The 16,427-nt window shown below is 40.9% G+C and overlaps 1 protein-coding gene across 5 annotated transcripts in view; it reads right to left on the bottom strand.

Moving 5' to 3' along the window:
* POPDC1 (popeye domain cAMP effector 1) overlaps positions 1-16,427 on the bottom strand; it is a 365,967-nt gene that overhangs the window by 81,752 nt on the left and 267,788 nt on the right. For all 5 annotated transcript variants that reach the window (XM_073576099.1, XM_073576102.1, XM_073576100.1 and 2 more), the window contains exon 2: positions 6,781-6,999. In XM_073576099.1, coding sequence (XP_073432200.1) covers positions 6,781-6,999 — 219 coding nt within the window. The remainder of the gene's footprint in view (positions 1-6,780; positions 7,000-16,427) is intronic.

The following is a 16,427-nucleotide window of genomic DNA, read 5'->3' as shown; positions in this document are numbered from 1 at the left end:
AGGTGTACCATTGATCTAAAAAGAAGGTAATCTTGAAGTGAAACAATCTGCTTGGAAAACACCTTGGGCCCAGTGAATATACTGAATATACAATTTATTTAAAGGCAGCCTATTTTAAACTTATCTGACTTATTTAAATTAACTTCTACCTATGAACTACTTAAATATATCAGATGCTAGAAAAAAACTGTATTCAGCATCTCTAAATTGCTTTAATTTAGATAGGAAGCATTACCAATCGCATTTCCTAAATATCAACAAAGAAATATGTCACTTCTGAAGGGCCCTCTGATCTATGGCTTATAATTTTCAGGATTTGTAGCAAGTCACAAATCTTGTGTCAAGCCCTGGCATTTAATCCAGCTGATATAACTCTTTGACCTATTTATATTTCCTCACCGCAATCTGAAAGTTTGGAATGCAAAGCCACTAAATGTGCATGAAAGTGAATGACATATTTAATTAAAGGCAGAAAGAATAATCTGAATTTAATAGAGAATGCATAAGGTCACGGCTGGAGAGCACAATATCGTTTCCTTTGCACATACTTCAGAAACTTTTAATGAGAGCTTATTTAATAGGGCAATAATAAATAGCATAATATAATAACCAAAAAATGACTAATAGGCAGTAGAAGAAAAATTATGCTCTATATTTACAATTTCAGATGCCACTTGGGCACCTGAACAAAACAAAAACTTTTTTCCCTCTCTTAATTTACTGAGCCCCTCCTATATACAAAGAAATGTAACTTTCATCTATTTCTAAGTGATAGGAACACACTGGTGAAGAGATGAAAAGTTGGTGGAGTTTAGTCAGCTGTGGAACCAACCATTATTTATACATACAGTATCCGGGGACCTGCTTGCAAGCATTGTTGCTAAAGTACAGCCAGTGCTGCTGGAGTTGGTGCGCAATATGCCTACAATGCCCCATCTGTTATTGTCACAATGATCCTTACACACCAATTCAAAATCAGTAGCACATCACCCTCTATCCAACATGTTTCGCCTGTCCAGGCATCCTCAGGGGTCTATGGGAAAATGGAGTTGTGAGAGTCACCGCCAAGTTTTTTGAAACCTCATTACTTACATCAGACACCCGTATAATACTAGCTAATAAGGCTGTAGGAGCGAAACATTACCACTGATGTTATACATGACTGGCATTCTCAACAGTCTGTCAAGTGCCACAATATCATCCCATTTCCTCCCTTCTTCTGCAACAGGCTGCTTCAGATAGGGAATGCTTAGAGAGTCTCATACCTCCTGCTAGTCTATACTGTGCATGCCATTAGCCTTATGGCGTATTTCCACTGCCTGACTTTAGGTCAGTAATGACCACTGGTCGAATACAAATCAATTAGTGCTTGCTTACTGGCCTGTTTACACAGGCCGAGACATAACGCAATAGGTCTGTACCCATATACACTGCATGTTATTGGGATCACCTGTTTATGCATGCAAAAAAAATCAAATTATACTTTAGTCAACCTACCCAGGTCCAGTGCTGAGTCTCCACTATGGCGTCTGTTACTGTCTGCATCGCTGAAGTCACATCGAAGCTGCTGCTGCCAATAACTAAGCTCAGCAGCTTTGCCTGAGTTGATGGCACGAGCCATTCAGCTCACTGATTGGCTGCAGCGCTGCAGATGATAACAGACATCAGTGGCAACTGTGGAGATTCAGCAGTAGACCCAGAGACGGTGTGTAAAGCCCAGCTAGCTTTTTTTTTTGTAATTTGTAATTTATCCTGTTTCAATATATTTCATATTAATTGTATCACAAGTTATTTCTTTTTCATTTATTTATAAGCGGCCATTCGTTCCTACAAGAGTGACAACATAGGCAAATGTTACCATAACATTAGGATGGGACACACTGGAAAATCGCCCACCAATTCAAACAATACAGGCTACTATTTAACGACACTGCTTGCCAGCAGGTCCAGAGTTCCGGCTTAAATACACAAATAATAGTTTATTTCACAACTGTCTGAACTCCACCAATTTTTAATTACCGTACATACTCGAGTATAAAATCGAGTTTTTCAGCACATTTCAACACTGCGAGTGCAGTGAATATTCATTTCTCTTTAGGCTATGTGCACACGTAGCAGAAAATTTCTGATGAAAAACCTGACTCCCTTCCCAGAAACCGCGCATTTTTTTCTGCACGGTTTTTGCGCAAAAACTGCGCGGATTTTATGCGTTTTTTTCCGTGCGTTTTCAAGACGCATAGAAATAGCCAGAAACGCGGAAAAATCCGCGAAATTATTGTGCATGCTGCGTTTTTTACCGCAAAGCTGTTTTTTCGCGGAAAAAAACGCATCAGTATGCACAAAAAGTGCAAAATGCATAGAAATGAATGGGAAGCTTATTTTTAGCGGTTTTATAGCGGTTTTATTGGCAAATCCGCTAAAAATACCGCTAAAAAACGCTGTGTGTGCACACACCCTTACAGCGGGCACACATGATCACACCGCTACTGAAGCTGCTGGCATCAGAACAAGACGCTGCAAGGGAGTGCAGGGACGGTAAGTAGCATGGTTTATTCTTTCTAACATTTTTCTGCGGGGGCAATGCATACCAGGATAGGAATGAGGAGCCATGTAGACCAGCATAGGGATGAAGAGCCATGCAGACCATGATAGGGATGAAGAGCCATGCATACCAGGATAGGGGTGAGGAGGCTATGCACACCAGGATAGGGATGAGGAGGACATAGCCACTGTTCAAGAGTTTTTCACTTGAAACGCATATGGCAATATTTCTTATACACACCACCCCATAGTATATGCTTTGTCATCTGAGATGTCCATTTTTTTGTCTTTTCTACAAGTTTTAAAAGGATTTGCCAATAAAGATTGTTGAATTTTAATTAATTTCCTGGTGTGTTGAGCTGGATCCACTTCCATTTCCTCATTGTCCCAGGCGCTGTGCAGCAGCAAGGATATCGTGCTCCGTGCCAGACCGGGATTACAACTCAGGGGTGAGCTGAAATTTTCTTTTTGTTTACATGAGGAGGACATGCACACCAGGATAGGGATAACGAGGACATGCATACCAGGATAGGGATGAGAAGCCATGCATACCAGGATAGGGATGAGGAGGCAATGCATACCAGGATAGGGATGAGGGGCCATGCATACCAGGATAGGGATGAGGAGGCCATGCATGCCAGAATGGGGATGATGGGGCCATGCACACCAGTATAGGAATGAGGGGGCCATGCATACAAGGATGGGGATGAGGCGGCAGTGCATACCAAGATGGGGATGAGGGGACAATGCATATCAGGCTTATACTCAAGTCAATAACTTTTCCCAATTTTTTGTGATAAAATTAGGTGCCTCGGCTTATACTCGGGTCGGCTTATACTCAAGTATATACGGTACTTCACCACTGTGCATCTATCAATCCTAAGAAAATAAAAGTTATATTTTATTTGTACATAGGAGGGGCTCAATAAAGTAAAAGAGAGGAGAAAGGGGTTATTTTTTTCAGGCGCCCATCTGAAACTACATATAATAAACAGCAGTAGAAATATGAACACTGATATCATATTCCTATAACAGGAGTTATGGTGTTAAATACCGTAGATGACAGCACGGTGGCTTAGTTGTTAGTATGACTGCCTTGGGGTTTGTAGAATGGTTTACCCTCTGTTTGTGTGAATGCTTGTCCGGCAGTCAGGTTTTCTAACATACTCAAACAAAATTAAAAAAGTTTTTTTGCTTTAAAAAATTTGGAGGGGTTATAGCCTTGCTATAGCACTAAGCAGATAGAGCATCTAGAGCAAGCACATATGGGGAAAATGGGCAAGAGGAACAGAAAATCTTCTCCATACCACTTATGAACCCTAGCACCTACCAGTATATAACAGACACTACTGTTATAGAAATTTGTACCTACACACGTGGTCAAAATTGTTGGTACCCCTCATTTAGTGACAGAAAAACCCACAATGGTCACAGAAATAAGTTGAATCTGACAAAAGTATTAATAACTAAAAAATCTATGATAATGAACAAATGAAAGTCAGACATTGCTTTTCATCCCTGTTTCCATAGAATTTCTTAAAAAATAAATCCCATTAAATAGACCTGGACAGAAATGATGGTACCTTTGAAAATAATATGACAAAAGGGACATGTTACATCATGGTATGTCCACTAATTAGTATCACAGGTGTCTACAATCTTGGAATCAGTGAGTGGGCCTGTAGAGGGCTACAGATACTCACTGTACTGTTTGGAGACATGGTGTGTATCACACTCAACATGGACCAGAGGAAGCGAAGGAAAGTTGTCTCAGGAGATTAGAAAGAAAATTATAGACAAACATGTTAAAGGTAAAAGTTGTAGGACCATCTCCAAGCAGCTTGATGTTCCTGTGACTACAGTTGCACATATTATTTAGAAATGTAAGTTCCATGGAACTGTAGCCAACTTCCCTGGACATGACTGCAGGAGGAACATTGATGACAAATCAAAGAGACGGACAATGCGAATGGTAACAAAAGAGCCAAGAAAAACTTTGTAAACAGATTAAAGATGAACTTCAAGCTCAAGGAACATCAGTGTCAGATCGCATCATCCATCGTTGTATGAGTTAAAGTGGACTTCATGGGAGACGACCAAAGAGGACACCATTGTTAAAAAAAAAACATTAGAATTTTGCCAAACTGCATGTTGACAAGCCACAAAGCTTCTGTTCACAGATGGAAAAATGAAGCATATCAAGAAAAGAACACTGTCCCTAATGTGAAACATGGAGGAGGCTGTGTTATGTTCTGGGGCTGCATTGCTACATCTGGCATAGAGTGTCTAGAATCTGTGCAGGGTACAATTAAATTTCAAGGCCAGCAAGGGATTCTAGAGAGAAATGTGCTGCCCAGTGTCAGAAAGCTTGGCCTCAGTCACAGGTCTTGCAACAGGATAATGACCCAAAACGCACAGCTAAAAACACCAAAGAATGGCTAAGAGGAAAACATTGGACTATTCTGAAGTGGCCTTCAATGAGCCCTGACCTAAATCCTATTGAGCATCTTTGGAAAGAGATGAAACATGCCATCTGAAAAAGGCAACCTTCAAACACAAGACAACTGAAGCAGTTTGCTCTTGAGGAGTGGGCCAAAATACCTGTCGAGAGGTGCAGAAGTCTCATTGACAGTTACAGGAAACGTTTGATTGCAGTGATTGCCTCAAAAGGTTGTGCAACAAAATATTAAGTTACGGGTACCATCATGTCTGTCCAGGCCTATTTCATCAGTTTTATTTATTTATTTTTTTTAATTTCCGTGGAAGCATAGTTGAAAAGCAATGTCTGACTTTCATTTGTTCATTATCATAGATTTTTTAGTTATTATTACTTTTGTCAGATTCAAGTTACTTCTGTGACCATTGTGGGTTTTTCTGTCATTAAACGAGGGGTACCAACAATTTTGACCACATGTGTATACCCTAATTTGGCTGTATCTGCAACCCACCTTGGATTCACGTGCTTACACGTGCAGAATTATTGCTTCTCCAGTTATTTGTGAATTATGGTCCAAGGTGTCTCCCCTATTTCCTCATAGATTGTAAGCATGCCAGCAGGGCCCCCCATTCCTCTTGGTATCTGTTGTTTAATGTGATTATTGTTATTCTGTAATGCCTTTTATTGTCTATACAAGTCCCCTCTATAATGTAAAGTGCTGCTCAATATGTTGGCGCTATAGAAGTAAAATTATTATTATGGGGCAGCACGATGGCTCAGTGGTTAGCACTACAGTCTTGCAGCCCTGGAGTCCTGTGTTCAAATCCCACCAAGGAGTTTGTATGTTCTCCCTGTGTTTGCATGGGTTTCCTCCAGGTTCTCTGGTTTCCTCCCACATTCCAAAGACATACTGATAGAGAATTTAGATTGTGCGCTCCATGGGGGACAGCGATGATAATGTGTGCAAAAATTGTAAAGCACTGCAGAATATGTGGGCGCTATAAAATAAAGAGATAATTATTATAAGACACCTCTATCCAAGAGGCTAATATGGTGACAGAATAAATAAACATTCTCTGCTCATAGGCAGAGGCTTAACCCATATGATAGAGGTAATAGCTGAATTGCCAAGGGAAAGAATATGTGAATCTCAAGCGCTAAAGGATCTTTCCAAAATGTAACTAATTTCTCTTAAAGTTTCCTGGCAATTTCATAAAGTAGTGGTCTCTATGCTACACATATAGCGGGATTGTCTGCTGATAAATCACTTATGGGACAAGGTTTGACATCTTTTCTCACATCACTTACTGCCAAATGAATGATTATTCCATGTCACTGGCATTGCACTGTGACACCTTCTATTTGGAGTGGATTCTAGAGGTTGACCTTTTCTACCAAATAAAGGACAAAGTAGTAGACGAAAGGGATAAAGCATAAAGACTGAGACATGCTACATGCATTTCCACATTTTATTGTATGTGATATGCTAATAGATACATGTGCAACATACTGAATGCTATTTTTATTTCTTTTGTTCTTGTACTACTGCCTCTTTGCTAATATGGGCATCCTTTTGGTATATGGAGAGGGGTAGTCTTTATAAACCCACATATTAGCACTTTTTGGGGATTCAAAAGGCAGTGTGTTTGGGGCCCAGACTGAGCACACATACAAACCCCCTGAAAAAAATAATTTAGCTTATACAATAAAGGAAATTTCATTTATCTGGAAGGTTTTCTTCAAATAAAAAAAAAAAAAAAAACATCCAGCAAACTGTGAGTTCTTCACACTCCATAACTTACCTAGACACAGTAAAGCACGAAGAAATATCATATGAAGGTTTAATGTTGTAGGAATAATCAGTCCCAAGGCAAAACATACATTGGCTAAATGAAAAACCAGGTGGTGAATTTCTCTCCAGTTTTCACACACCTCATCTTCTGTAGTGTTCTGAACGGCAGCTGTAGAATTTATGGGTAGAATGATGCTTACTAGGCTTTCTGTAGTCATCCTTACAAATCCTGCCAAACAAACAGAAAGCACAAGTTTAGTTTCTGGCAATATCAGCAACCCCTCAACTTCATATAGTCATTACAAGAATTCATTAAAAAGGACCTTTTTAATTGATTTTTTTTTTTTTATTTAAACGGAGTATGAAAAGTGACCGTTCAACTGTTTATGGAAAATTTTTTCCCATGCCCCTCCGTTACAAAGTTATGCTCCCTAGGCAATAAAGAAGTACTCTTAGGCTACGTGCACACGCTGCGGAATGGGATGCGGATTTTGCCGCGCGAATTTTGTAAAATCCGCAGGTAAATCTGCAGGTCAAAAGACCTGCGGTTTTACCTGCGGATTGCTCTGCGGTTTTTCATCTCCACAATGGAGGAGATGGCAATCCGCAGAAAGAATTGACATGTCAATTCTTTCTGTGGTTTCAAAACCGAAGGAAAACCACGTGGAAAAATCCGTACCGTCTGCACTGCATTTTTTTATTCCCATAGGGAATAATGGTACTGTACACCGCAGCAAAAACTGCTGCGGACCCGCATAGGCCAAATTCGCTGCGGAACCGCAGCAGAATCCGCAGCGTGTGCACACACACCCTTAAAAGTTTTCTACCTTTATTTATTTAAAGCTAAATTACTACTGTATATAAATTGTATATAATGATATATAAAATTATGCATCCCTATACATACATGAAGGTAGATTTACTGTACTAAATTTATCAACCTTCTAGTACTAAGTAAAAATTTGATAATACAAAAATTTTGCCAAAGGCCAATGTAGGGTACACATACCTGGTGCCCTCCTTTTGAAAATCATTTTGCAGACAGGTAAATGAGGCTACGGATCAGAGGTATGACATCAGCAATTTGCAACCAGATAGCAACGGATACATGTACAGGGTGTGCCGTTTATATGGATACACCTAAATAAAATGGGAATGGTTGGGTGACATCAACTTCCTGTTTGTGGCACATTAGTATATGGGGGGGGATAAACTTTTCAAGATGGGTGGTGACCATGGTAGCCATTTTGAAGTCAGCCATTTTGGATCCAACTTTTTTTTCAATGGGAAGAGGGTCATGTGTCACATCAAACTTATTGAGAATTTCACAAGAAAAACAATGGTGTGCTTGGTTTTAACGTAACTTTATTCTTTCATGAGTTATTTACAAGTTTATCACCACTTATAAAATGTGTTCCAAGTGCTGCTCATTGTGTTGGATTGTCAATGCAACTCTCTTCTCTCACTCTTGACAGACTGATAGCAACACGCAGAAGAAATGCTAGCACAGGCTTCCAGTATCCGTTGTTTCAGATGCTGCACATCTCGTATCTTCACAGCATAGACAATTGCCTTAAGATGACCCCAAACATAAGTCTAAGGGGGTCAGAAAGGGAGACTTTGGTGGCCATTCAATTGGCCCACGGCGACCAATCCACTTTCCAGGAAACTGTTCATGTAGGAATGCTGGGGTACAAAGATAGTGGGGCCATTCTTCATCAATGGAAACCTCAATGCCACTGGATATCTGAAATTGCTACATGATGATGTGTTCCCCTCTTTATGCACTGAAGATGGCACGTTCCCTGAGTTTTTCCAGCAAGATGGTGCACCACCACTGTTATGATTAGGTCACCGAGGAGGAAAGCAAGACCAAGCTAAGCCACAGAAAACCAGAGAGGTTGGTAACTAAGCGGATTGCAGACCCCTGATCCTATCCACACAACTAGGAGTAGCCGTGGAGCGTACCTACGATGATTCTAGACGCCTCGACACAGCCGGAGAATTAAATAAGCCTAAAGCAAGAAAGGGGAAGTCTAAACTGCCCCAGAGCAGACCCCAAAGGAATAGACAGCCCCCAAACATATACTGTCTGTGAGACAAGATGAAAACACAAACGCAGGTAGGAAAATAGGCTGAGCAAACAATGGGGCCCACACAAACTAGACAGGACAGGAAAGGATAGACACTGTCTGCAATCACGCAAAAAACCCTGCAAAAAATGCCCAACACGTCTGATAGAAAAATACTGAAGTCACTAGACTTCGCCCACTATATCAGCACTCTGGCATTTTCTGAGAGCAGAGCAAAAAAGAGACCAATCTAGTAAGGGACAAAAACAAACCGGCACAAGCAGTAACATAAGGATGAAAATTCAGCACAGCCCCAGCCGGGACTGGCTGACCACACAAAATTGAACAGATAAAACCAAATCAAATGTGAACAATAGCAAAAGAACACTTAACTTGAGCATGCAGGGACTGAGCTGGAACTAAGACCTCAGGAGGCAGGAAAAAATCACCAGCAGGGAAAGAGGGAGTTGGCGGTCTTAAATCCAGTCAAAAACTCCAGATGTCCAATCGTCCTCCTCATTATCAGGTGGCAGGCCTCTGTTAATTAGATCAGCTCCATTACCTCCTGTAACCACCAGAGGGAGCCCGGAAAGAGACCTCGCGACCCCTCTGTCAATACAACCAGTTCCACTACCTTCACTAGCAACCAGAGGTAGGCCAGAAAGTGAATTCACAACACACCACATTATGGGTGTCAGGTCCAAGCATTCCTACAAGGAATCTCACCCCTTTAGGCTAGCATTTCTTCTGCGGTGTTGCGATCAGTGTGTCAAGAGTGGGAGAAGAGGGTTGCATTGACAATCCAACACAATGGGCAGCACTTTGAACACATTTTATAAGTGGTCATAAACTTGTAAATAACTCATGAAAGAATAAAGTTACGTTAAAACCAAGCACATAATTGTTTTTCTTGTGAAATTCTCAATAAGTTTGATGTGTCACATGACCCTCTTCCCACTGGAAAAAATAAAGTTGGATCCAAAATGACCTACTTCAAAATGGCCACCATGGTCACCACCCATCTTGAAATGTTTCCTGCCTCCCATATACTAATGTGCCAGAAACAGGAAGTTGATATCACCAACCATTCCCATTTTATTTACGTGTATCCATATAAATGTATTGTACGTTGCCTAATTATGATAAAATTTATACTTTAAACTGTAAGTAAGCTTGTAATTCTGGCCCATGACGTGCAAAAAAATGCTGTAATGGTGTCTCTCCAACAGTTTTGAAAATGTTCTAAAAAAGGTAGGAGTGTATTAAAATGTATTTAAACTGCACCAAATTTGGGGATAAAAATTGGTCAAAAGTAAGTCAATGAAGTGACAGTAGCCATTGTGGCAATTTGTTACATTACCTACCTACCTGGTCTAGCTGCAAAGGCTTTGTCTGCCACAGCTCAGTTCTGAAGCTAGAGGTGAGTGGTGCAAATAACATCACATTTACACATACTTGTGTGCATGATCATCAAGTATTGTAAACCTATTCTATACAGTAGGAAAACTGCACAATACCCACCAATCATGCAAACTTCACGGCAGCTAAGTGTAGACATAAGATCATCGGCACTGATCACCTTCCACTGTAGAAGTGAGCAGCACTGGATCAAGGACAAACCCATTAAGCTGTCAAAGCTTAAGGCTACGTTCTCTAAATGAGCTTTTATAGCGTTTTTGATGCTGCATGTCTTCCCTGCATCAAAAGTGTAGCATCTCAGAGGGTGGGAGCGAGGCCTTAGTAATAATTTACAGTGGTTACAGAAAGTATTCAGACCCCTTTAAATTTTTAATACTTTGTTTCATTGCATCGATTTAGTAAAATTCAAAAAAGTTCTTTTTTTTCTTAATCTACACTCTTGCACCCCATCTTGACTGAAAAAAACAAAAATGTAGACATTTTTGCAAATTTATTAAAAAGGAAAAACTGAAATAATACATGGTCATAAGTATTCAGACCCTTTGCTCAGTATTGAGTAGAAGCACCCTTTTGAGCTAGTACAGCATGAGTCTTCTTGGGAATGATGCAACAAGTTTTTCACACCTGGATTTGGGTATCCTCTGCCATTCTTCCTTGCAGATCCTCTCCAGTTCCGTCAGGTTGGATGGTGAATGTTGGTGGACAGCCATTTTCAGGTCTCCTCAGAGATGCTCCATTGGGTTTAGGTCAGGGCTCTGGCTGGGCCAGTCAAGAACTGTCACAGAGTTGTTCCGAAGCCACTTCTTTGTTATTTTAACTGTGTGCTTAGGGTCATTGTCTTGTTGGAAGGTGAACGTTCGACCAAGTCAGAAGTCCAGAGCACTCTGGAAGAGGTTTTCATCCAGGATATATCTCTGTACTTGGCCGCATTCATGTTTCCTTCAATTGCAAAATGTCGTCCACCTCCAAAGAATGATGCTGCCACCACCATGTTTCACTGATGGGATTGTATTGGGCAGGTGATGAGCAGTGCCTGGTTTTCTCCACAGAATTATCACCAAAAAGTTCTATCTTCGTCTCATCAGACCAGAGAATCTTATTTCTCATAGTTCTTCATTTGCTTTTTAGCAAACTGTATGAGGGCTTTCATATGTCTGGCACTGAGGAGAGGCTTCCGTCGGGCCACTCTGCCATAAAGTCCAAACTGGTGGAGGACTGCAGTGATAGTTGACTTTGTGGAACTTTCTCCCATCTCCCTACTGCATCTGTGAAGCTCAGCCACAGTGATCTTGTTGTTCTTCTTTACCTCTCTCATCAACGCTCTTCTCCCACGATTGCTCAGTTTGGCTGGATGGCCAGGTCTAGGAAGACATCTGGTGGTCCCAAACTTCTTCCCTTTAAGGATTATGGAGGCCACTGTGCTCTTAGGAATCTGGAGTACTGCAGAAATTCTTTTGTAACCTTGGCCAGATGTGTGCTTTGCCACAATTCTGTCTCTGAGCTCCGTGGCCAGTTCCTTTGACCTCATGATCCTCATTTGGTCTGTCATGCACTGTGAGCTCTGTGATCTTATATAGACAGGTGTGTACCTTTACAAATCAAGTCCAATCAGTTTAATTAAACACAGCTTGACTCCAATGAAGGAGTAGAACCATCTCAAAGAGGTTCACAAGGAAATGGACAGCATGTGACTTAAATATGAGTGTCTGAGCAAAGGTTCTGAATATTTATGACCATGTGATATTTCAGTTTTTCTTTTTTCATAAATTTGCATAAATTTCTACATTTCTGTTTTTTTGTCAGTCAAGATGGGGTGCAAAATGTACATTAATGTGAAAAAATAACATTTTTGCATTTACCAAATGGCTGCAATGAAACAAAAAGTGAAAAATGTAAAGGGGTCTGAATACTTTTCATACCCACTGTATCTGTCCTTTAGAATATCCAGCCATTGGGCATTTCCTAGTCTCTTTCTTAGTCCATTAAAATCTGCCTTTTTGAAGACCAACATTAGCCTGACCTCTCACAGGTCTTCCTCCTCTTGTAATCTAAATTTCCTCCCTGTTGATAAGAATGTAACAGTTTCTACAGAGCTACCATTCTCTTAAGCTTTAAGGGCCCGTTACACATAGCAAGATCGCTAGCGAGATTGTCGATTTTGTGACGCATCAGCGATCTCGCTGTGTGTGGCACGCATCAGCGACCGCCCCCGCCCCCCCCCCCGCCGGGTATCACTGATCGTGCAGGAACGTCCTGGGCCATTTTTTGATCGTTGGCCTCCCGCTGGCCAGCGCGCATCGCTGCGTGTGGCAGTGGGAGACCAATGATCAGCGAGCTCCCAGCACTGTAAGCAGATGCTGGGAGCTGGTATCGAAGGTAAATATCGGGTATCTAAGCGCACACAGCGCTTAGTTACCTGCTGTGTACCTTGGATAATAGCGTGCTCGCGCTGGGAGCTGGTATCCAAGGTAAACAGCGGGTAACTAAGTGCCGCGCGCGCTCAATTACCAGATATTTACCTTGGATACCAGCTCTCAGCGCGAGCATGCTGATATCCAAGGTACACAGCGGGAAACTAAGTGACGCGCATGCTTAGTTACCCGATATTTACTTTGGATACCAGCGTCCTCGCTGGTCCTCATCACTGGTGTGTCTGCCTGTTTGGCAGCTCACCAGTGATCATATAGCGATGCACCAGTGATCCTGACCAGGTCGTATCGTTGTCGGGATCGCTGGTGCATCGTTTGGTGTGACGGGACCCTTACTCTCTGTGGAGATATACCCTTTTCTAACATATCCTCCCTGCTTGTTAAGCCTGTTACTTATAAATAAGTTGTAGACTTCACGGTTTGTATTCTAATCATGTGCATCATCCCAAGTTTCAGTGATGCCTATTATATCATATTTCTCTTCCTGTGTTAGCAGCTCTAATTCTTCTTGCTTGTTTCCAATGTTCTTTTTAGGCCTCTTTCACACTTCCGTTTTTTGCCGTCAGTCAAAATCCGCCAGTTTTTTAAAAAAACAGATCCGCCAAAAAAGGGGCGGATCCGTTTTTCCCCCATAACCTTACATTATTGGCGGATCTTGACAGACGGTCGTCCGTCCCACCCGTTTTTTAACGGATCCGCCAAGATTTTAGCGGCTCTCGTGCGGATGAGATGGACCCTGCAACGTTTTTTTCTTTGACGGTCCGCTATTTTGAACCGTGCATGCCCGGAATCTTAACTCCGGGAAGCATTTTAACCCATTTAAATACCGTTCCGGGAGAGATTCTCTCTCTCCCCTCATCTGAACTCGGCTCCACTGCCACGATCATGGAAAGCCGATCTCATAGAAGCCCACGAGTTCGCGACAATCTCGATCATGGAAGCCCGCGAGATCGTGGCGATCTCGATCATGGAAGATCTGATGAATGCCCGCAATATCGTGGCGATGGAATGAAGCCCGCGAGATCGCAATGATGAAGGCCGCGGTCACTTTAAATGAAGCCGCTTTCCACCTTCCACGGATCCGTGGTCCACTGTCATCTGTACATCACTGAACGGCGACGGATCAGTTTTTTTTCACCTTTGGCGGATTTCAGCTGACTGCCGACAACGGAAGTGAGGAAAGAGGCCTTAGCTTGTTGTCAGTTTCTCTTTTGCTCCTCTATTTTCATTCAGAATTTGTTGTCTTGGTTCTTTATTTCCACTTATAATAGCAGGGTTCTGAACAGAATTCATTAGCTGCATACGTTTTCCTGCCCATCTATTTCCCATCCTATATTGCTCTAGTTTAAAGCTCTCCTGATGATTGTAGCAAGGCGTCTACCAAATATGTACTTTCATAAGATGCAACCCATATGTAGCAAGGAGTCCATCATACAGGTAATTCACTTCATGGTCAAGAAACCCAAAACGTTGCTGACGGCACCATCGACCTAGCCAGTTGTTTACCTGTAGAATCCTGTAGCTCCATCTCAAGGAGGCGCAAAAGGAAATGGACAACATGTGACTTAAATATGACAGTCTGAGCAAAGAGTCTAAATACTTAAGGCCAAGTGATATTTCAGTTTTTCTGATTTTAATAAATTTGCAAAAATTTCTACATTTCTGTTTTTTTCAGTCAACATGGGGTGCAGCGTGTACATTTATTAGAAAAAATGAACTTTTTTGAATTTACCAAATGGATGCATTGAAGCAAAGAGTGAAAAATTTGAAGGGGTCTGAATACTTTCCGTACCCACTGTATCTGCTTTATAGTGTTGAAATTCTTTACCATTTTCAAGTTTTACTTTCTGTATGTTCACATACAGCAAATTTTTCCAATGACAGAGAACAAACCTTGACAGAAATTTATGGCAAATCCTCTATAAAATAAGAGTGTTTAACAAGCAGATTGTGAAAATCATTTGCTGCAATTTTTAGCCAATGCATTGAAAGCAGCTAAAATTCAGCGCGACGGAAAATTAACATGCTCCAGATGTTTGTGCCGCATTCTGCCTGTGGATGAAATTTGCAGTGTGCATCCCTACACAGAAAATTCGGAGCAAGTTTGCTCCATATGAACATACCCTGAAGACCTCCAACTATGTTTACCCCAGAATAAAATTGTTGAGTTTAAGCATCTGTTCCTTTTGTTCTTGTGGGAGCTAAGTGCCAACAGAAGCTTCTGCCAGCAACTTTCTCCCCTCATCCAATTGTAAAGAAAAGAATACTAGGTCAAGCAGTGGATTCATCTGTATGTCGAAGTCAGAAAAGAGATATTTATGACAAAACCAATTCATGTGCACCTTTGAAGACAATTAGTCTAGTTCTCTTTTCAGCTGAAAAGTGGAGTCAACTATCAGTAAAAGAATTATGAAGATGATGCGCCTTTTCCTGACACCCTATTTGAGCACATGGTTGCCATAGTGCTAACAAATAACGACTCTTCCCCAGAATATCTGACCCAACAATAATTTAGTCATGCATTTGGCGTTCTGAGAAGTAATGCTACACCACGGAAGAAAATAGGACAGGCCAGCCTGCAACTGTGAAATTTAACGGTACACCAGTGGTTTCAGAAGCTTTACTTGGGACCATCATTTGATCAGCAGGTTTTTTCTTTATGAGATAACATCTGTAAAGACCTCTGAAAGTGGTCAGGCTAAAATCCATTAACAGAACACATACAGAAAAGACAACTGTATCATGTTTGTTCCAATTAAATATTAACGGCACATTGTTTCTAAAACAATTCCAGTCACTCCCCAGCCGCAGTAAAACGGAAATCATCCCTGAATACCCTATAACTCAGTGCTCTCCGTGGTGCTGAATTACACAAAACATTGTAGGGCATGTATAATACTGAGAATATTTCTTTTGCAGCTCCTACAGTCAAGGTTTGAAACCAATGCTTCGAAAACTAAAGCAGGGTTTCCAGACACAGGATATCCTAGGCATTTTATCATTAGTGGATTGCCAGGTCATGTCTTCAATGCCTTTACAATCAAATTATTGTCAGTCTTTTCTCAGTATACTGACAGCAGAGTTACATATTCTTGCAAAGTATTACAGCCAATCTCACAGTGATTCTTCCAAGATGTCTGCTGTTTGCATGCAGAGTAGTAAACTGAAAATTCAGTTTAACCACTTCACGCTGTGGTCGCTTTCATTTTTTCCTCCCCTTCTTTCAAGAGTCATAACTTTTTAATTTCTCCAACAATATACCCATGTTTCTTGCTTTTTTGCAGGACGAATTTCTACTTTTGAATGACACCGTTGATTTTACCTTATAGTGAAGAGGAAAAGCGGGGAAGAAATTCCACACGCAGTGAAATTTCAAAAACGTCACAATTTTTTATTATTATTATTATTATTTATGATGTTCACTCTATGGTAAAACTGACCTTTTAATATGATTCCCCAGGTATAGTTCATTTTTTATTTAAGTTGTGAAAAAAAATTCTGAAATTTGTAAGAAGAAAAGTTTTTGCGTTTGTTGCCATTTTCCGAGACCCGTGGTGTTTTAATTCTCGGGATCTGGGGCTGAATGAGGACTTAGGTTTTGCACCTTGAGCTGATATTTCTATTGATACCATTTTGAGGTAGATACAATTTTTTGATTGCATCTTGTGTTTTATTAAAATATTGAGACAAAAAAAAAATAATAATTCTGGAGTTTTGATTTTTTTTCTTGTTACGCC

Source organism: Dendrobates tinctorius, unplaced genomic scaffold, assembly GCF_039654945.1.
Source record: "Dendrobates tinctorius isolate UK_male_01 unplaced genomic scaffold, ASM3965494v1 ptg000046l, whole genome shotgun sequence".
Classification (NCBI taxonomy): Eukaryota; Metazoa; Chordata; class Amphibia; order Anura; family Dendrobatidae; genus Dendrobates; species Dendrobates tinctorius.
Note: the sequence above shows the minus strand (reverse complement) of the source record. Positions and strands in the feature narration are given on the sequence as shown.